Genomic DNA, 21,558 nt, shown 5'->3' on the forward strand with positions numbered 1-21,558 from the left:
AACAGCTCACACCCCATTTATTATTTAAAAATATTTTGTTACAAAAGGAAAAAAATACAATGCAGTATAAAAGATTGACATCGTCATCAAGTTTATTACACAATTTTCAACCTATCAGAAAGACAAACAAATCACTGACAACAGGGGGTTGGGGCCTTGACCTTTTGAGGGCTGGGATTTTTTTTTCTCCTTTTGCTATGAGGAATAAAACTAAAAAATTCTGTCCTTGAGTAAAAATAAAACAAAATGGGGAGAAAACAATTCTCTGAGTAAACAGCTTTTCTGATATTCTATATATATTGTTTTCCCTCAACTGTCACATTTTAAAAAGACACCTCAAGCTGCTTTCAAGAATAAGCACATCACTTAACACTTGGCCAACTGGGCAGGGTGCCATGTTCTTAATAGGGATTGGCTTGGGGACAGGAAAATAAGCTACAACTGTAGCCTCTGTCCCAACAGTATGTTTCTCCAACCCTGGGGGGTAGGTACTCCCTCAGTGACTGAAGGGGTCTATCAGAAGTGTTCTGGGAAGGGAGGAAGGATCCAATTCAGTCTCTCCTCTTAAGTCTGATGGTTCTCCAGTGATCCTATACCTCACAAACCAAGTCTCATTTTACATGCCATGTCTCTTTTCACATTAGATGTCATAGACCCTGCAGATGCATGCAGAAGGAACATCACCCTATGGTATTCCAGGACTGAAGCTGCCTCCTGCAGGAGCAACCTATCACAATTTGGATGCTGAGAAAAGCATTTCCATTTGCCTTGCAGAAAATAGCCACCAGTGTGCTGGTCCTTAGAACTCTGAGCTAAGTTCACTTAAGTCAGGCTCCATTTCTTCTCTGTTCTTTGTCAAAGGCAGGAAGTACCTCCAGGCCAAGTAAGGGGAGTATTATAGTAAAGGATTAAAAAAAAAAAAAAAACAAAACAAAACAAAAAAACCAACCACATCTGTGACTTTTCCTGCCTACTAGTGCTGAGTTATCCCACAATAAGTCAAAGTATGTACCGTGGGGATGCAAGCCCATGCTTACATCAAACCTGAAAAAGAAGAGCCCATGCAAGTAGGCCACATCCTGCTCAAACTGCTTTCTTCCCCACTCCTGGTACTTAATTAACTAGGGGTCCTCATTACTGAGGTCCCATGACATCCCTATGTTCCAAAGGCAGTATCTTCTTCCTCTAAAACAAGGAAGAAGCCTTCTTGGGGGAAGGATTCCATGTTAAATGGAAAGCCTCAGGGAAAGGGAACACCTAAGAGCTGGTTATTGCAACAGACAACGGAGTCTGAAGCAGCAAATGGTGGTAACTGACTTGGCTAGGTTTCCAGGAGAAAGCAACCTCCTGGGTTTTGCTTTCAAGGGGCAAGTTCACTATGAGTCAGATAGCAAGGAGCCAAAAGGATTCAGTCCTCTAGAAGGCCAGGGAAATAAACTGTCAATATGTGAGAAGAGAAAACCCAGAACAGCAGCTTGTCACAAGGTAGTTTCTGTTCTCATGGTCCCTCCTCAAAGGGCTAGGAAGGTAAAAGAGTTGAACAAAGAAGTGGTATGTTAGCAGGGTTTGGACCCTCTTGCCCCCACCAAATCTAGTACCGAGGGCAGAACCCTGGGTATTTTTGGCACACCCAGTCACTCACTCTCCTAAGATCCCACAAAGAGGATCTCCATTTTTCTCTGGGAAGGAAGTTTTCTCAGTAATCTCACCATTGACTGCTCTGGGGGAATCAGAAACTCAGGTTTCCTTGGACAAAGCACCGTTCTCTATGGAGACTAGGGGCTGGACATGTTGCTGTCTTCCTGTCTGCCCCCAACCCTTACCCCATCAAGTCTTTAGGTTCTTCCCCCCCGCCCCGGCAAACAGGAGGTGTGGGATTGGGAGGGCTGCCAAGCCATCTTCAATCCTGTAGGGCAGAGGGTATTGCCTGGAGGAAGTTAGGGGTTTGGAAGAAGGGGAAGGGGTGGAGCGGCCTCCGTCCTTTAGTCCTGTTCAAGGTGAGGAGATGCCAAGTCCATTAAAAACAATTTGGTTCCACCCAGACTCCTGCAATGAAAGCACCAGAAGAGAGAAAACACCAGTTAGAGGCCACCCTCTCATCAGTAAGGGCTTCTATGAGATACACTGGAATTTCCTGAAATCACAACCTAAGTCAGAATGTAGGCAGAGAACACAAGCTTAGCAAAGTACAACAAAGTGGACTGTCTGGCATTGAGTAATGTGAGGAAATGGGTGGAGAGAATATAATAAGTAGTGATTAAGAATAACCAAAATGCTGACATCTTTAAGGTTAAGAGGAAAACACAGACAATGGAATGAGGTCTCTGAAAGCAGTTTGAGAGTATTTTAGTGGGGAAAGGGTGGAAACTAAAATTTCAAGAAAAGCAGTTTCAAGGAAACAGCTTCAGAAAATCTACTGTGAGTTAAGACACAGCTTACTCTAAGGGGAAGGGATAAAAGAGAGAGAGAGAGAGAGAGAGAGAGAGAGAGAGAGAGAGAGAGAGAGAGAGAGAGAGAGAGAGAGAGAGATGGGAGAAACAATAGTAAGGAAACAAGTGTGTATATCACCAAATCCATTGATCCCCAAACATCCCAGAGGCCCTAGCAGGAAGCATGAACTCCCATAGCAAACTCCTTAATATCTGTTTTCTTTTAAAGTGGCCCTGCCTAGAACAGACTTCAAAACCAAAAAGCAAACACACACCCCCACACCCCGACCAAAAACCCACAAACCAAACCAAAACACAGATCCAAACAGTATGCTTATACATGTGCACACAGATACACAGCACCAGTCTTTCCAGGCTGTACTGAATAAAATACAAATGATTTTAAGACTTTTCCCAGACAATAGTTGTAGATGAGGATCCAAAAGTACAAGAACACTAACCAGGAATGAGTTGGCTAAGCCAGAACCAAAGCAAAGCCCAGAAGAAGAATACAGTAGTCATCAAGAACATCTGACAGCCTGTGAAGAACCTTTACACTCAGTAGGAAGAGTCTGATAGGTCACTTGCCATATTGCTAATCTTAAGGTCCCTAGATGATATAAAACAGAACCAACAGTGAGAAGGAAAGGGGAGAATTAAATTCAGGTGTAGAATGTTTACTAAACCAAATCTGGAACTGCAGTCATACACAAATGCTTACCCTTTATATAAGTACCTTTGTAAAGAAGCCTCACAAATCTTGTAAGAGCCACACATGAAGACACATACAGGCAAAAGACATCTGCATGCTGCCTCACCCTCTTAACCCTGGGATGGCACTATCTTAGAATGCTACTCAGAATCTGCAGATCTCTGCCTTCCTGACTTCTCTAAACATAAACACTAAACTAAAGCTCTTAGTGCCTTCTGTTTCCTGACATTTTGGCTTCTGAATGTTTTCTCCAGACAGGATTCTGCTGAGCAGCTTAGGCTTGCTTTGAAATCATGATCCTCCTACCTTAGTCTTCCAAGTGCTGGGATTACAGGCATGTACCATCACAATTGGCTGAATCTTTAAGCAGGATCAAACTTGAACAGAAAGCCCAGTTTTCAATGGACCAGGAGGATATGGATGAAGTGAGAATGATTCTATTTCAAGTAAACACCCTAAAATAATGGGATAATTATAGAGAGTTGAAGACACAGACCACCTAGAATATCCTCAAACTCCAAAGCATACACATACATGCCCTGAAGAAAAGGCATTTGTGAGGTGTCCTTACAGAATGAGATGCAGAGGATAACTGGCACATCAAGGAACTGGTACTGACAGTAGTGCCTGAGTGCAGACAGAGTCAAAGATCCATCACTCAGTTGGCCCATCAGTCTGAAGCCCCAGACCTGGGGCCCTCTCCTGAGGAACAGAAGAGGATGCTGCTGTTCCATTGAAGCCTCTGCACAAAACACACCTTTCCTGACCAGGGAACCATGTTCATAGCATAGAAATAAAACTATCTTTTTAAATAAGATGTTGTAAATGCTGTTTAAATAGCTTGGAGGAATAAGTTCTTTACAGAGACCTGTTCATCACTTTATCAACATGAAACCTTCTAAGCTACAATTTAGTAAATGAGAATTCAGACTACCATGAAAATTAAAGATGATATTTCCCCCCCTTTTTATTCTTTAAAGTATCTGATTCACGCTGGCCAGTGATGGCACATGCCTTTAATTCCAGCACTTGAGAGGCAGAGGCAGGCGGTTCTCTATAAGTTTGAGGCCAGCCTGTCTGCAGAGTGAGTTCCAATACAGCCAGGGCTGCTACACAGAGAAACCCTGTTTGGTGGGGGGGGGGGGGGGGGGATGGGACATGGGGGATAGGACAGACACACAAGAGAAATATGAAGCTTAAAAATAAAAAGGACAGAGAAAGGTGTAGATTGAAAACATTAGCAATTTTTATCATTCAATTTACTTTCTGTGGAAGATGACAAAAACACTCAGCTATAAAACTGTTTAAGTAAGTGCCAGGTGGTTTTTAATACCAGCTCTCAAGAGTCAGAGGCAGGAGGTGGTCTATATAATGATCTAATGATTCCAGGACAGTCAAGACAATATGAAAGAGACACTGTCTCAAAAAAAAAAAAAACCGGAAAAAATTAAGGTAGATAATACCAGTATAAAGCAGAGGGCAAACCCAAGGGAATGCTTTCTTGTCTAATAGTAGGTTGTACCTAGGCAGAATGCTGCATAATTTTCAAAAGGTTTGAGTTTACTCTGATGTACAAGGGATAAGGGCTCCCAGTCTTCTTCATCCAGTCATCCATAGTTAACTACATGTTCAACTACATTACTTCCAAACAATCAAGCAGACAACACATCAGACATAGCCTCCTATATCCTCCTAGCCATATTCTGATCTATTTTATACATTTCCACAGAAACAGAACCAACATCTATTCTTTCTTACACACAAACAATCCTTGTTAGCAGTTTTCTTTCAGTTGGGATTGCAAAATGGTGGGATAAAACTCAAGAGCTATAGGCTCATTCTCTAAGATGGAAATCTGTGAATGCAAATATAGGAAAGCAGAGTTGAGAGACAGGGAGCCTAAGTCCTGATGATACAGTCCCCAAGCCAGACAATCCCACCTAACTTCAATTATCCATGCCAATTCCCCAATACTCCTGCTTTTAACAAAACTTGCTTTAAAAAAAATCCTTTTACTATTCATGGGGTCTTTAAAAAAGATTTTTCAGAGTGGTTTTCTACTCTAAAATTCCAATTTTCAAAATCTTTCTAATGGATTCCTGAAGTCATTGGTTTTATGAAAACTAAGGTAACAATCTCTTCTGCCTTGGCCAGTTTTCCCTTTTACTTGAAAATTGGGATTAAAATGTAATAATGATAGTAACAGTGGTGTTCACTTATTAAGAACTCGGAGGAGGGAGGAACATCTCTATCACAAATCTTTATGTCTTGAGACAGGGTCTCACTTTGTAGTCCAGGCTGCCCTTCAACTCATGGCAAGCCTCCTGCCTTGACCTCCCAAGTGCTGGGATTACGGGCATGAGCCACCACACCCAGTTTACACTTAATCCACTGGGCAGGAACAGGGCTTCTTCCCACCTTTCTCAGTGGTGCCGGTCCCGTTCTCTATCCCGGTGTCTCTCATGCTCCCGGTTCCTCTCCTGGAAGTAATCATCATGCCGGTCTTCATTATGAAGCAAGTCTCGGTGCCGCCTGCTGCTCTCTCGGGACCGGCTGGGTGACCTCTCTCTGGACCGATGTCTTTTCCTGTCAGAGAGATCCTTCAGTCTCAACTCAGAGGGCCTACCACATTCTTTCTACATGGGGTCTTGTATCTTCCAGTGTTTGCTTAAAATATTCTTAGCTCTCTATCATGGGGTACTATCTGAGGATCTTAACACTGAAGCCTAATCTTTATGGGGGAAATGGTTGACAGATTTGTTAAGACCATACTAATATACTGCATAGGGTATTTAGAATTTTGCAAGTATTGTGATTTCATCTTTATAACAGGTCTGTAGGTTAAGTGCTAGGACTTTGCCCGTAATCTTGCAACGTTGCTAACTTCCATACTCAAGATGGTCAAACAGGTAGTCAGCAACAGAAATGAGATTCAAACCTAAGATTTAAAATCCCCATGTGTCCACTTAGTCCCATTCCCCCTTTTCCTTGACCCCATGTTGCTGAAGATTGAACCTAGGGCCCCATGAATGCTAGGCAAGAAATTCCGGCATGGAAGCCTATGTATTTCTTTTTCTAAATGAGGTCAGTGCTTCTACTGAATACAGGTTCCAAACAATACTTAATGAAAACATCTCATTAATTTCTTCTCCTTAAAGAATCATGTGAAGTTAGGTCCCCTCTTCAATTCAGACCTTTATCAGATACCCTGGGTTTCCTTCTTTTCCCAACCAACCTGCAGAAGGGTATTGCTCAAGGCCAATCAGCCACCAAAACAATCACCTCACCTGGAAGAGCTTCCACTGGCACCCACACTATATGACTTGGCCTCTATGCCATGAAGACAGTCCTTTAGAGAGGAGATAAGGACACGGCAACGCTCATCGTTGGCGACTCGAGACTGTTTGATAACTGCAATGGCTGTGAGTAGTGTCTCAATGGCATCACTGTAATCCCCTGATAGGATGGAGGGAAAGGCCAAAGATGAGAAAAGACCGTAACCAATCTGAATCAAAAGGAACATAAATTCTGAGTGACTGGCTGTTTTAAAGAGCCACGATAAAATGTACAACGCAGACATAGCAGGTATAAAACTGAATGACCAGTTAGAGTATAGCTTGAAATCTGACAGGGTTTCCCTGTGGCTTTGGAGGCTGTCCTGGAACTAGCTCTTATAGACCAGGCTGGTCTCGAACTCACAAAGATCCGCCTGCCTCTGCCTCCCGAGTGCTGGGATTAAAGGCTTGCGCCACCAACGCCCGGCCTGGGTGGCTTTCTTTATGCAAAGAACAGAAGGGACAGAAACTATGGATGAAGTGCAGCACTGTGAAGGACCAGGAACACTGGTACATCAGCTCCAAATAGACAGTGAAGTTTCTGTCTGTTTTAGAGGCACAGTGAATAAATATTATAGTTCCTATAGCTGCAATAAAAAATGGCAGGGGAATTCATTAGTCATGTCAGTGTGAAGGGACCAGCATTGAAAAAGGGACAAAGATAAGAACACATACTCACAGCTTTAAAACTACTCTGTAGAGTTAAACTGAAGCCACAGATCAGAAATTACGAAAACAGATTAACTGTGCTAACTTACTTCTTTGGGTACTGACAGTCTACATACATTTAGATCCACGTGGGAAACCCCCAGGAAGAAAGTGAGCATGACTTGGATCAGAGTCCCCAACCTTTCTATTCTAGTATGCCAGGCCATTGCTTCCTACTGAGTTCCATTCATAAACTTTCCACTCTATACCCTCTTCTTTTATGCCCAGGGTTTTCAGAATGGCAGCTACTGATTCTTCCGCTAATGCTAAAAGCAGGGCAAGTTAGCTGCAAGGATGTGATATGCCTTCAGATGAAAACAAACTTGCCTTTCTAGAACAAGCTGCCCACAGGCCACTAGCTCCGTTCAGATTTTTTAGTATAACAGATCCATTACCATAGCACTATCTAGTTAAGGCACTAAGTCTAAAACCCTGGGGCTTTTAAATTCTACTTGGTATTGGGGTTACTGCATAGTCACAAGGTCTAAAGATTAGTTCTGAGATAAGGATTTCCCAGAGATAGCAATTACATTCTACTATAAATACAAAAAGGAAATAGTGTTTATTAGTCATACTGTAGGTACTGAGTTGGTTTCTACAGAGCAGGTCTAGACACATGACGGGCTCTTCCCAAATCCAAGAAACCACGTCAAATACTTCTTTTGAAGTGCATATTTTTGACATCTAACAGCACTCCAACTTTTCAAACTTTTCCAAATGGAAATGACAAAGGGGAACATTTAAGCCAAAGGCAATTAAGTAAGAGTTAATTACCTGCACTGGCTCCAGACACTGCTTTGGAAATGGCACTGCTGGAAATTGCTCTGTTTCGCTTCATTATCTCTTCAAACTCAGCTTCACTCACTGTAGAGGGTGGAGGGCCTGAATCTCGGCTGCAGAGAGATAACACTAGGTCAGACTACCCACATCCTTTACTACTTTTCACCATGTTCTGTAGTACTGTATTCAATTCTTCTCTAGGATAAGTCTCAAATGTTCATCTTTTTCCTTCAAGCTCAGGATTTATGTCATATATATATATGTATATATATATGTTCATAATTTTGGCTTGACTCAACAGTACGAATCACTGCAGCGGTTGCAAAAGCCATTTATGACATCAAGCTGCTTAAACAGAGTTATGAAAGATATGATTTGGGTCGGATAGTTAAGGTGAAAACAGAAAACACTAAATAAAAAACACCAATAGAACTTGGGGAATTAACTTAGTAAGTGCCTGCCAGGCAAGCATGAGATCCTGAGTTCAAATGCCCAGAATCCATGTAAAAATACCAGGAATGGGGGAGGATGCTTTTAACCTCAGTGCTGGGAAAGTGGAGACAAGTGGATCCCTGGGGCTCATGGGTTAGCCAATTTAATCTACTTGGTGAGCTCTAGGTCAATGAAAGACTGTCTTAAGCAAGGTGGACAACATAATTGAGGATGACACCAAATGTCCTTTGGTTTCCACATTCAAGTGTATACAAGCACACATGCAGACTTGCACATACAGGCATGCAAAACATGCCTCTGACAGATACTAATCTATGCCCCAGGACACAACATCACAACAAAATTATAGAGGAAAAGCAATCAGCATTTAGTACTAAATCATACAAAACAAATGTCTAAAATACGGTCTTTAATTTTTTTTCCTTTTTTTTTTTAAACAGGTTTCTCTGTATAGCTCTAGCTGTTCTGGAACTCACTCTATGGACCCAGACTGGCCTGCCTCTGCCTCTGGAATATGTGCCACCACTGCCTGGCAAAATATCTATTAATTAAGTTAGAGGTCAACCTGGTCTACATAGTGAGACCTTGTCTCAAAAGCAAACACATAAATAAAAACACTATCTATTTTACTATCCTGGCTCAAATCTGTAGAGAAATAGTTACCTGCCATGGTGGTTATAGGGTGTAGAGGCCTTCATGTAAGTATCTGGTGGAGGCCCCACTGTAGCATTTGGTGGGGGGAAGAAGGCTGGATTGAGGTGAAGGGCTGGTGGAATGGCCCCAGGGGGAGGTACAGCCAGATGAGGAGGTAATCGAGGAGGAGGGGGCATGAGATGCTGGTAGTGGATACCAGGAGGAGGAGGAGGGACACCAAAGCTTGAGGAGAGAGGTGGTGGGGGTGGAATTGGGGGTGGGGGCAGACCCATCAGGGGAAGGGCTGAAGGAGGACGGTTAAAGTAGGGTAACACGCTGGGGGGCTTATCCACACGAGCAGATGAGGGTACAAGGTTCTCAGAGGGAGTTGCCCGTCCATCAGCAGAATCACTAGAATCTCGGGAGTGGGCCCGTGGAGGTATTCCTGCAAAGCAAAATAGAGCTAATGTTACTGCCCAGGCAGGCTTTGGACATATAACAGGACCATCTCATCCCTCAGCAAGTCACTGGGCACCATACTGAAGACGGCAAGTAAAGCAGCTGAGAGAAGAATAAAATCATTTGGTGCCTTTCTGTTGGCCTCAGTGGAAAGATTAGAAGTATCTTGGTTAAGACAACCCCAAAAAGCAACGTGGTTCTTAAGTCCTGTATGTCAAGGGATCTTCAGAGTGCTTAGGGGCCGGGCGTTGGTGGCACACGCCTTTAATCCCAGCACTTGGGAGGCAGAGGCAGGCGGATCTCTGTGAGTTCGAGGCCAGCCTGGTCTACAAGAGCTAGTTCCAGGACAGCCTCCAAAGCCACAGAGAAACCCTGTCTCGGGAAAAAAAAAAAAAAAAAAAAAAAAGAGTGCTTAGAACAAACACATTTAACCCTTAAACTTGTTTCCTGTTTTCAAACACACACATTCCAAACCCACGAGAATTTGATGTTTGAAGCATTCTCACTGATGTTCTGCTGGATTCTACCTGCCTTGAAATCCTACATCCCTCAGAGTTCAGAGACTCTTAAGGCCTTCTTTATTATGCTGTACTCTAGAAGCATTCTCTTTGCCACAGAACTCTGGTCATAAAATTGAAAAAGTATAGGGAAAGCAGGAGACAGAGACATTCTCTATGCACATAATTCTTAGAGAGCTAACTTAGCTTTCTTGATACAGACCACAACAGAACATGATAGTATAGCCTTGAGAGTCTTGCAGGTAGAAAGATGCTTAGCAAATATAGAGGAGAAGAATGCTTTTTACACCAGAACTTACAGTCAGGACCAATGCCCAAGGCAAGCCTATGGTGGGAACAACTACAATGACAACCACCTTGACTTTTTTACTTTGGGATATTGCCAGCCCGACATAGGCCCTGTTCTTCATGTTTCAAACACACAACAAGCTGTTATAAACTGAAGGGATTTCAAAAGCAAGTGCAATCTACTGTAACAGTTAACCACTTTCTTTTCTTTTCTTTTTTTGGTTTTTTGAGACAGGGTTTCTCTGTATTGTCTTGGAGCCTGTCCTGGAACTCACTTTGTAGACCAGGCTGGTCTCGAACTCACAGTGCTGGGATTAAAGGCGTGTGCCACCAACGCCTGGCTAGTTAACCACTTTCTTAAGTACTGTTCAATACTGACTTGTATATTTGGTTATAAGTCCTCAGAAAAGCAGCCATTTTAAGTAGCAGTCCACCAGCTTTATTCTTTTTAGTAGTGACACACATGAGGAAAAAGCAGAGAAGTAGAAATGTCACTCTTGATGCATCTTGGGGAAATCATGATAGGGCAGAATTGCACAGAGACTCTGAAACAGAAGGGTCTTGAAAATGTGAAACTACCAGGGAAGCTAAGTGTTTTCCTTTAACCCAAGGCAATTGGAGCTCATACCTCATCCACCTAGGCTATCAATACAACGACAAGGACAATTATTTCTATTCAAGAGGCTCTATTTCCACATGAAGAATATACCCCATTAATACAAGGAACTACTGTTTTAGAATGAGGTATAACAGTGACAGCAGGTATGTGATGAAATGTTGCTGCCACCACCTATTCCCTAGTAGTGACAGAAAAGGAGTGGACTATTTCAGGCAGGGCTTCGCAGGGTAGTTGCACCTTGTGAGGTAAGAGTAAGCCAAGATTGGTCCTCAGATTTAGAAATCTGATTTTAATAATTCACCAGGGAGTAAGATGGACTTCTTAAGGGATCAAACTAACAGAATGTTGCATTTAAAAATTAATTTATTATATGTATGGGTAATCAGCCTACATGTATGTTTGTGTACTACATACATGCAGGACCCACTAAGATCAGAAGAGGGCACTGGATCCCTTGGAATTGGAGTCCTCTGGAAGAACTGCCAGTCTCTTAACCACTATAATCCATCTCTCTAGCCCCAAATACACCCTCACTCTTCTCTGTGTAGCCCTGGCAGTCCTGGAACTTACTCTGTAGAGCAAGCTAGCCTCAAACTCTCAGAGATTCACTGCCTCTGCCTGCCAAGTGTTGGAATTAAAGGTTCGAGCCATCATTGCCCATCTGCATTAAAACGACGACAACAAAAACTAATGTGATATACTTGCCAAACCGACTAAGTATTCAATAACTGTTTCCTTTCTCTAGGACAACAATGGAGAAACAATGCTTAATTTTTACTACCTAACTTCTTTTGGTGGATTTTTATAGAGCACTCCACATATATACTCACGGTAAGATTACAGTCACCTTTGTACACTTTAGGTTGTCTGCTTTTTCAAAACTCAAGAGAACCACATCTTACTTAAAAACCAAGCCCATTTATGGTTATCTATTTATGGAAGAAATAGAATCAAGAGGTGACAGGAACCTTAATCATTTTTCTGTTTCAAGGGAAAGAGGCCTTGAGCAGTGAACTATCTTGTTCAAAAGGTCAAAAGAGTCAAAGGCAGAACCCACTGACAACTTGAATCTGATTTCCAGATTGTGCTGTGAACACAAAATCTCACAAGAGCAAGCTGTAACCAGCAGTACCCTTCCCCCAAATATTCCACATCAGTCTGAGCCCATACCACACCAACAAGCCCACAACCTCCCCCCATCATACAGATGGTCTCCACGTACCCCCTCTTGGGACTCGGACGCACTCACGTTTCCGAGCCTGCGCCTCAAACTGTGATAAGTTCTGCCGGGTGGCTGGTCTCACATCCACTTTTTCTCCATTAAGAACTTTTCCTGGCAAGAGTTCCAGCAATTTGTGGACAGAATTTTCAGAGGCTACCACCACCTCAGCATACCTGGAAGAACAAAGTAAAAAGAAAAAAATATTTAAGACACTGAAAAAGGAACAAAAAATTCTATTTACAAAGGAAAAGGCATCTTGCTATGTTAAATATGTATAACACACACACACACACACACACACACACACACACACACACACACACACAAAAAAATCAGCAACAAGAAGATGCTACTCTACATCTTTCCTTACTTTTTGGAATTTAAAATTAACATTCTTCACTTTAAGAGATGGATCCTCAACTTCAATCTAGCTAGGTTCTCAATCTATGGCAATTTGTCAAAAACAAGGTAGTAAGCTAGGCCAGGGCAGAAAGGGATTGGAATCCAAACTACCCTAATAGTCACAAACTAAAGTTGACTCCCCAAATTCAGACCTCACCCTTTAGACTGGCCATTTGCACGGTTCTCTGCAAATTTCAACTCCACCACATCATAGACTCCTATAGAGCGAATAACCTGGATCAGCTGCTGGTCTGTAGTCCACTGGGGCCGGCAAGATGGAAAAGGGAGAAATGTCAAGAGCTACATGCCTGATACCCACCCACCCAGATGTCCCATGTCCTGTTCCCAAATCTAAGACTCTAGCCACAACCATGACCGCCCACAGGAAACCCTAAAGCCCAGCAATATTTCAGTCAGCGCAGGCTTTTCCCGTTGTCCTGAACTCTAAACCCATCTAATCCCACAGCCCCTATGTTTGGGGATTAAGACAGAAATTTATTTAAATTTTGACTGACATGTGGGCTGGTTGATCATGAAATCAAACAGATTGCCAGCAACTTTAATTATAGATGCTGACAGGCTAGAGTTGACCATGCCAGGAACTTTCCCATCAGTATATACATTTCCTGATTTGGCATCCCCCACCACCAGCCCAAAAACATGTCAGACAGTTAACTTTTACAGAATAGTTAATGCATACCCCAAGTACCCTAAGCTATCAAGGTCTTTGATCCCCATCACCCACCATTAGCACAGGACCATCTAATGACCACCAAGAGTTCAAGGTGTTCACTCTGAAATCTCGTCCCATAGATGACCCTGCTAGACATAAAGCCCCAGGGTCAGGGGCAGTAATAAGATGGCAGAAAAGGCAACTACCCACTTAATCAATGCTTTCTTCGGCACCAGTACGTCCTCAGGATAGTTCTCTTTCAGAGATCAATCCAACCTGATCCCAGGAAAAAGAAATCCAACCCCATCAGAGCACAAAACAGTGCAACAGTGGTTTCTGAAAATGCCATCACCTCCCAGTGCTCTCCCTCCAGCCCACCATAAGACTTTTGGTTATCCTTGCTTACCCAGGAGAAGCTGCCTACATAGACAGCTGCTCGCCTACTCCGCAGGCCACTGTATGTATACAGGATTGCAGGGGTCTTGTTGTTTGGTTTGGGAGATGGCTCCTGGCGAACAGGAGGGGGTGGTTCAGTGCTGCTGCTTCTATCATCTGAAGGCTGTGAGGTAGCCGTCAATACATCATCATACAGGTCAATCTGATCTGTATTGTTGAACTCTGAGTCCTAAAAGATGAGGTATTGACAATGGAGTCTTCGAACTTTTCAGTTTGTTTCCTCTGCTTCATTCTAGTTGACTTAGAACCAATAGTCAAATGCTTTATAAAGAAATGCACAAGACCTCCCTGTCCCACTCTAGGAAACAATTCCTGATTAGAAACTCTTAGTATTGCTTATGAAATTTCCAAGGCTATTCCTAGTATGCAAGTTTCTGACCTTAGCCTCCTGAGAGGATCAAAAGACAAATGATGAATAAGCAAGCCACTAATAATTAGATACACGTGCTACTGTCAACAATGATATCAGCTTCAAAGACCACATCTAAAATATATTAGTAAAAATGTATTTTCAATATCAGGTTATACACTATTATTACATTTAATAAGAGTACATTTAATAGAAACATAAAGAAGGGGAAAAGAATGTTCATGTAAGTAGGCAACAAAATGCAAAAGACAACAATGAGTTACCCTTTGGTTTATACAACTGATCCAGGGAAATTTCAAGCTCTTAGAAGACAATCTCAGCTTTCTAATAACCATCTAACACACACACACACACACACACACACACACACACACACACACACACACACACACAAGAGTAGAGGATTGGGTATATAGTTCAGTTATAGCAGAGTGCTAGCCTTGAACAAGAAGGCCCTGGGTTCAAGCCCTAGTACTTATATGTCAATTATCAGATACAATGATTTTCCCTTATATCTTGACATACAAAAAGGACTTAAGACTGGGTATAGTATAAAAACCAACCAACCAACCAAACAAACAAAAACCCAAAACCAACCAACCAAACAAAAAACAAAGCAAACCAAAGACTGGGTCCAGAATTTGGGAGGTAGAGACAGGAGATCAGCAGTTCACACCCAGCTTCACACAGAGTTTGAGACTAGCATGGGCTGTACCAGACCATCTCAAAAACAACAACAAAAACAAACAAACAAACAAACAAACAAACAAATAAAAAGGCCAGTGAGATGACTTAATGGATGTTCAACTATCAGGACCCACATGGTGGAAGAAAAGTTTTGTCAACACATTTACCATATACAAAACAAATATAAAAATATACATATATCTCCAAAATCCCACACAAAAAAATTCTTCCTCCCAAAAAAGACTTGATTAGAGCATCCCGTTCAATGCTCTAATCCTCAGAAGACATTATAATTAGCTCTCTATACCTTTCAGTTTCCCATCTACAGACTTAACCAGACAAATATCAACTGAAAACACCCTTCAAAAAGTTTTAAAAGACGGGGTAGAAGATATATAGCTCATTGGTTAAAAACACTGGCCACTCTTCCAGAGTACCTGGGTTTGATTCCAGCACCCACTGGCAACTCACAACTCCAGTCCCAGGGGATCAGATGCCCGCCTCTGCCACTGAAGGCAATGCACATATATGGTGTACAGACATACATGTAAGCAAAATACCCATATGCATAAAAATAAATTGAAAGAATTAAAAAACGGGGGTAGAGCTCTTGCTTAGCAAAAGGCAAGTCCTGTATTCAACCCTTAGCAAAGCTGAAATAATCATTGTCTTCATCTGGAGATGTTTTTAAAGCATGGGAAGGAATGCATAAAGATTTTAATATGCAAAAATACCTCTTCCGAGTGGTTCTGAACATGGCTCTACCAATGAACTATATCTTTGGATTTTTTTTTTTTAATTTAAGACAGGGTCTAGCGAAGCTAGTAAGACTGGTCTTGAACTTGAAATTCCTTTTTGCCTTAGCCTCCTCCGTAGCTGGGGTTACAGGCCCAGTTTTTTAAATATTTAAGCACCGGAATATTTTGTTAAAGAGGAAGATCTAAGACCAATTCCCCAAGGATATTAAGAATAATTAGACTTTATAGAACCCACCAAGACTTTTTAAAGGGGAAAGAAAGATTTTCAAATGAAACTTAAAAGACAATAAGGAAACTATTTTATATATTCAATGCCAGAAAACCAGGATTTCTTTTATACAGAATCTGTGATTCAGAGATATATCTAAAAGTTGTAAAACAAAAGTCATCACTGAAAACTGGCTAGATAAAAAAAGTCACTGAGCTAAAGGAAGATTTCAACTTAGCAAACATTATCAGTGGGAACCTTTTCATACTGTTAGCTTAAGACAATCAATGGGCTCTTCCAAAACCTCTACAAGAACAAGATAGGCTCATCAGGCGTTGGTGACGCACGCCTTTAATCCCAGCACTCAGGAGGCAGAGGCAGGTGGATCTCTTTGAGTTTGAGGCCGGCCTGGTCTACAGAGTGAGTTCCAGGACAGCCTTCAAAACAATATAGGCTCAATCCTGGAGGTCCTTGTTTCTATATATTACAACTTCAGAAAGAAAATCTAATGGATTTAAATGTTCCAAGTTTCAGTGGTCTATCCCAGTCATGGAATCTGTTTTTAAAAAGTGAGCAGTAGCTGGACATGGCGGTGCATGCCTTCCTTCTATCCCAGTACTCAGGAGGCAGAGGCAGGAGGATCTCTTGAGTTTGAGGCAAGTATGGTCTAGAGTGAATTCCAGGACATCGGTGACTACAAAAACCCTGACTTGAAAAAAATAAAAATAAAAACCAACCCACCATCTTACAAAACAAGTAAAAAACACACACCCACATTTTATAGGTGGCAATGCTAAATTTTTTATTATAAGAAGTTTAAATTGGAGCTGGGCGTTGGTGGCGCACGCCTTTAATCCCAGCACTCGGGAGGCAGAGGCAGGTGGATCTCTGTAAATTCGAGGCCATCCTGGTCTACAAAGTGAGTTCCAGAAAAGCCTCCAAAACAATACAGAGAAACCCTGTCTCGAAAAAAACCAAAAAAAAAAAAAAAAAACCAAAAAAAAAAAAAAAGAAGTTTAAATTGGAAATACGCATTCAACATTGAATAATAAATAGCAAGAATTTTGCTGGGCGTTGGTGGCGCACACCTTTAATCCCAGCACTCGGGAGGCAGAGGCAGGAGGATCTCTGTGAGTTCGAGACCAACCTGGACTACCAAGCAAGTTCCACGACAGCCTCCAAAGCCACAGAGAAACCCTGTCTCAAAAAAAAAAAAAAAAAAAAAAAAAAAAAAAAGCAAGAATTTTGTGTTCAAGGACACACACACACACACACACACACAAAGCTACAGTTATATCATGAAATTTCCTATTAGTAGTTTGATTTTGCCCTCTAATATGCTCAATGTTCCGATCTTCTATCCCTTTCTTGGTATTTGACCCAGTGAAGTAACTAACTTGGATATTTTTTTCCTCCATAGTTCTCATCTTACACCTCTCCTCCATAACTGTTGCCCATTATTCTGCATTGTTACTAACCTTTTTGCTATTTTACAACTTTTGTTGTTGTTGCTGGGAGAAGGCAGGGAGGATGGATTCTAACAGTTTCACATTGTAGCCAAGCTGGCCTCCAATTTGTAGCAATACTGCCCTAGTCTTTAGAGCACTGAACTTATGGATGCATATCACCACACCCAGCTAATATCATTTACTTTTAGCCATTAGGAATGGCATCAATTTTCCAGCACAGAGATTCACACTCTCACAACTCACTACCTTTGGCAGTGCCCAGTAAACAGAAGTAGTTCAAATCCTTTCTATGTAGAACCAAGCATACTATAAAGCCCATCTCAGATGAGAAGGAAAAAAAAAACAAAACAAAAAAACAGAAAATTCAGCAGAGTGGCAGTTGGTTCTCAGTCATCTTTTCAGTTTTTCCCTGTCCAGTAGAGCAGTTTGAGTCCCAGGACTCCCAATGCCACATCAATAAAGTATCTCTGCAAAAGGTTTTTTGCAGTATATGCTGCCAGAGATCAGAAGTAAATACAGGGTTCCATGTAGTTAAGGCGTTAATTTTCCTTCGGGAGCAAAGTGCTCTCTCTTGAGGGAGTTGTATGTAGGGCTAGCTTGGGGCAAAGCTAGACATTCAGAAACCCAATTTATACTGAATGCCTTCCTTCTAAGCCAATCTCCTCTTTTTTTTTTTTTTTTTTTTTTTTGAGACAGGGTTTCTCTGTGTAGCTCGGAAGTCTGTCCTGGAACTTGCTATGTAGACCAGGCTGGCCTTGAACTCACAGAGACCTGCCTGACTTTGCCTCCAAGTGCTGGCATTAAAGGCATACACCACCACTGCCTGGCTATTTAAGACAACTTTTAACAACTCTACCCAGACTTTTTAATCATTTAGCAGCTTCCAGATTACACTAAAACCAGCTTTGCAAAAAATTAACTTACAGGGATGGGGTGCAACTTTCAGAACTAAGACTTTCAAAATCTATACTTGTTTCAATTTTCCCTGTACCAAACATTGCCCTTTTGGTATATATGTCAAAGGGTTCACACACTAATTTTGGCTTTAGACCAGTAAATCCTTTTTCTTTTTTTCCCCAAAGCCAATTAAGGAACAAATTACCGAGGTTAATAATGTCTACATTGACAAAGTAGTAACCACTGAACAAGAACTAGGTCTTGTCTATGATTCCCCCAAGCCATATTGCTTAGCCAATTATTAATTAATTTTTATTTTAGATAAAAAATGGCTCATGGTCAAGGATTCTGACATCTGTTCTCTAAAGTGAGCTACATGCAGTAGCAGTCAACAACACAGATTCAGAATTGGGGGTGGGGTAGGGGGACACACTATCTTTTAGTATTACAGAACTAAGAGACTCTATTAATTAATGACAAAGACATAAATTTCAAAATAGTGACAGTCTGATTCAAACAAACACTGGAGAGGGCTCAGCAGTGAAGAACACTTTCTGTTTGTCCAGAGAAGCCGAGTTTGGTTATTAGTACCCATACCAGGCAGCTCACAACCACCTGTAACAACAGTTCCAGGGGGACCCCACACTGCTGGGCTCCTTGAGCACCTGCACTAACACGCACATAACCACACACATACACAAAATTGAAAATAAAATAATGGGGCACATGGGCCTCTTTGTTGCCTCCTATAGAAGTCAGGGTTCAACCCAAGCATTCTACTTCTCTAGTTCATTCTTCCCAGGTCTTTATGTGTACCTATTGAAATACAGCAATGACAAGAACCAGCTTGCTCAAGAATAACTTGCTGAAGAACCCAGGTAAGATAAAGTTTTAAATAGAAAGCTTCCGTTGAGCTTTGACTTCAAGATCACAGAACTCAACCGCATAGATTACTATTTCAATGGACACTGTATAAATTTCCTGGTACTGTAATAAAAATGCAAAGACACAGACAAATTCAACCTGGGGTGACTGAGCCTTTGACTTGCCTTTAGTTTATTCAATCGTCTTTACTTCCCTTTCATTCTCCTGAAATCGTAATGTTTATATACATAATATTTACACCAAAATACCCATAGACTTCTCAAGACCACAGTCAAGCTATTTAAAAAGACTAAAGACACCTGGAGTGGAGCTGGAACCCCATCTTTAAAGCATACTGTGTCTTTCAAAGTTATCTTTTGTATTGTCGGCACCATGGGGGGTGGGGGGGATAGCAGGAGGAAGAGCTAACATTCTGGAGCCACAGGCTGAGAGAACAGCAAAGTAACAAGTATCAAAATTATCTTCACAATACTGCAACAAATGTAATTTTGACTTTTAATTATGGCTAGTCATTCAACTTTGGAATGACTTGGGGAAACAAATTCCACAGGCTGATTCACCATTCTATTACACTTGTCTTTTTATTTGCTCTTAAAGCAAACCCTTTAAAATTGCAGCCTGGAGGTTCAAATTAAAGAGGAATGGTCAGTTGTCTTCAACGCCTCCGCTAGGGGGAAATGCTTCGATACTAAGGGGAATCATTTAGAGCTGAGAGAGAAAGCACTGCTAGTAGACTGATGAAGGAAACCCAAAAGCTGCTGCTGATTCCTCTCACCTGATTGAACTCTTCATCAGCGTATATATCAATCAAGTCCACTCCTTCTGACATGGCTCCGGAAATACGCTCTCGAGCCCGGAGAACGGACAAAGTAAGAAAGATGACACTAGGGTGTTCAGAAAAGGGTAAAAAATTTTAAGGCACGAGGGTTCCAGGTTGGGAGGAGGGCAATGATCTTCAATCTCTAGTCTCCCGAGGGGCAACATCCCGGCAGCCAGAGCCCGGCCCCACCCGCTCCGCCCCGCCCCCAGCCTCGCGCCGCCCCCAGCTCTCCCAGGCCGCCCGGGCTCGCGGGGCTCGCTGCCCATCACCCCGCGGGCCCGACCCGAGTTGCGCCGAGTCGGCGCCGGTAGCTGCCTGTGGCGCCACCGCCAAGCTCAGGCCTCGACTCTCGAGAGGGCCCTAGGGCCGCGATGTGAAGAACCATCGCGGCGTAGGCCGCAAGCTCAGCCCGCCGCACCTGCTAGGCCCAGGGGGCGGCCAAGCCGGAGTCCCCCGCGGGCCCGGAAGCTACCGCCGTCTCCACTCCAACCGGGCCCGGTCCTCGCCCTCGGCTAGGCCTATCCTGTTCCTTCCCACAGCTCCAGGACCACAGCCCCTCCCTCAGAGGCCCGCGCTTCCCGCCACCCGCCGCCTTCCGTCGCCACCTCAACCGACCCCCTCCCCGCCGCGGCGCCAGTCCCGGCCCTCCTTCCGGCCCCGCCGGCCCCCGGCCGCGCGCCCCCGTTACCGGGAATATGGCGGCGGCCGCGGAGAGTCCCGACTAGGCCCGAAGCGCGCGAACCGCTCTCCGCCCCAGGTCCCGCCCCCCCAGCCGGCGGCGTCACACGCACCGCTACTTCCGCCATACGCTGGGACGCGCCTTCCGGCTTGAGGTCCAGCTCCACTGGAGAGGTCCACCTCCTCCGCTCGTGAAGTCCCCAGATAGACCTCCGGGAGTTCCCGGAAGTGGCCCGGTTGCCAGCTTCCGGTGCCGTAGGGGGAAATGGCGATGGTCACCTTGATCCCGACGCTGGCGCGGGTGAGAGAGCCGAAGATTTAGGGTTCCGGGCGGGGAGCAGCTAGGAGGACACTTTCGTCCTCTGTGTCGTGGAGACCGTTCAATTACCCCACAGCTCAGGGAAAGATCCCCTCAAGGCAAGACGCATGCAGGCGCTGGACGTGCAGGTCATTTCTCATTCTTTGCTGAGCCCTTGGTGTGCTCGAGTGAGAACACTTGGTAATATGTAGTTAAGTGGTCAGTCATCGTGCGAGACAACTCAGATCTTAAGTTCCCAGGCACAGTTACCGAACCTCCTCCAAAAGCCCACTTCGAGCTTGTATTCTTAAAGCCTTCAGTGCCTTCTCCCCACTTTTAGCTGGTCTTTTATGTGTTGCCCATGCTGGCCTCAAATTTACAATTCTACCTCATCCTCCCAAGTACTGGGATTATAGGCTTGAACCATCACACTTAGTGGGTCGCTATAAACTTTAATCTTGGTACTATTTTGGTTCCTCTTCACTTTTTTTTTTCGTACGGTAGGCTTTAATCTGCCTCGAGATTAAAAAAAATCGTTCTTCAAATGTGTGGATTTAAATACCTACATATTTGTGGATTTTCCAGTTTTGACATGTTGTTGGTTTTCGGTTTTATTTCTGTGTTGTTGAGAGGTTATTGTTACGATTTATCATAAATTTGTCAAGACTTGTGACATAACTTGTGAGCTCTTGAGAATGTTCATCCATGAATTTGAGAGGAATGTATGGTCTGTTGTGTGGAATGTCTGTATATGTAACTCAGTTAGGTAAACTTAGCTTATAGTGTTCTAGTTGTCTAGTA

General features: G+C 43.0%; 2 protein-coding genes across 9 annotated transcripts in view; one reads left to right on the forward strand and one right to left on the reverse strand.

Moving 5' to 3' along the window:
* Cpsf7 (cleavage and polyadenylation specific factor 7) lies at nucleotides 1-19,839 on the reverse strand. 5 transcript variants are annotated; one of them, XR_002382307.2, is made up of 10 exons: nucleotides 19,737-19,839; nucleotides 13,638-13,856; nucleotides 12,716-12,819; nucleotides 12,157-12,329; nucleotides 9,081-9,495; nucleotides 7,959-8,077; nucleotides 6,429-6,597; nucleotides 5,560-5,727; nucleotides 3,448-3,596; nucleotides 1-2,046 (listed from the first exon to the last, which is right to left on the reverse strand). XR_002382307.2 is itself a non-coding variant. In XM_005063842.4 (9 exons), the coding sequence occupies exons 1-8, from the start codon at nucleotides 19,788-19,790 to the stop codon at nucleotides 5,565-5,567; spliced, it is 1,389 nt and encodes a 462-aa protein (XP_005063899.1). In that variant the 5' UTR covers nucleotides 19,791-19,839; the 3' UTR covers nucleotides 1-2,046; nucleotides 5,560-5,564. The 5 variants fall into 5 exon arrangements, 4 of the variants coding, with proteins under 4 accessions (XP_005063899.1, XP_005063898.1, XP_012969449.1 ...); XM_005063842.4 differs by lacking the exon at nucleotides 3,448-3,596 and having other exon boundaries at nucleotides 12,184-12,329; XM_005063841.4 differs by lacking the exon at nucleotides 3,448-3,596.
* Nucleotides 19,716-21,558, forward strand: part of Sdhaf2 (succinate dehydrogenase complex assembly factor 2) — a 22,037-nt gene continuing 20,194 nt past the window's right edge. The window contains exon 1 of one of the 4 annotated variants that reach the window (XM_040747770.1): nucleotides 19,716-19,830. In XM_040747770.1, the coding sequence (XP_040603704.1) occupies nucleotides 19,789-19,830 (42 nt within the window). In that variant the 5' untranslated portion in view covers nucleotides 19,716-19,788. The other 3 variants (XM_021225953.2, XM_021225957.2, XM_013114007.1) reach the window with 3 other exon arrangements.

The sequence above is a fragment of the Mesocricetus auratus genome, unplaced genomic scaffold (genome assembly GCF_017639785.1).
Source record: "Mesocricetus auratus isolate SY011 unplaced genomic scaffold, BCM_Maur_2.0 Super-Scaffold_4256, whole genome shotgun sequence".
NCBI lineage: Eukaryota > Metazoa > Chordata > Mammalia > Rodentia > Cricetidae > Mesocricetus > Mesocricetus auratus.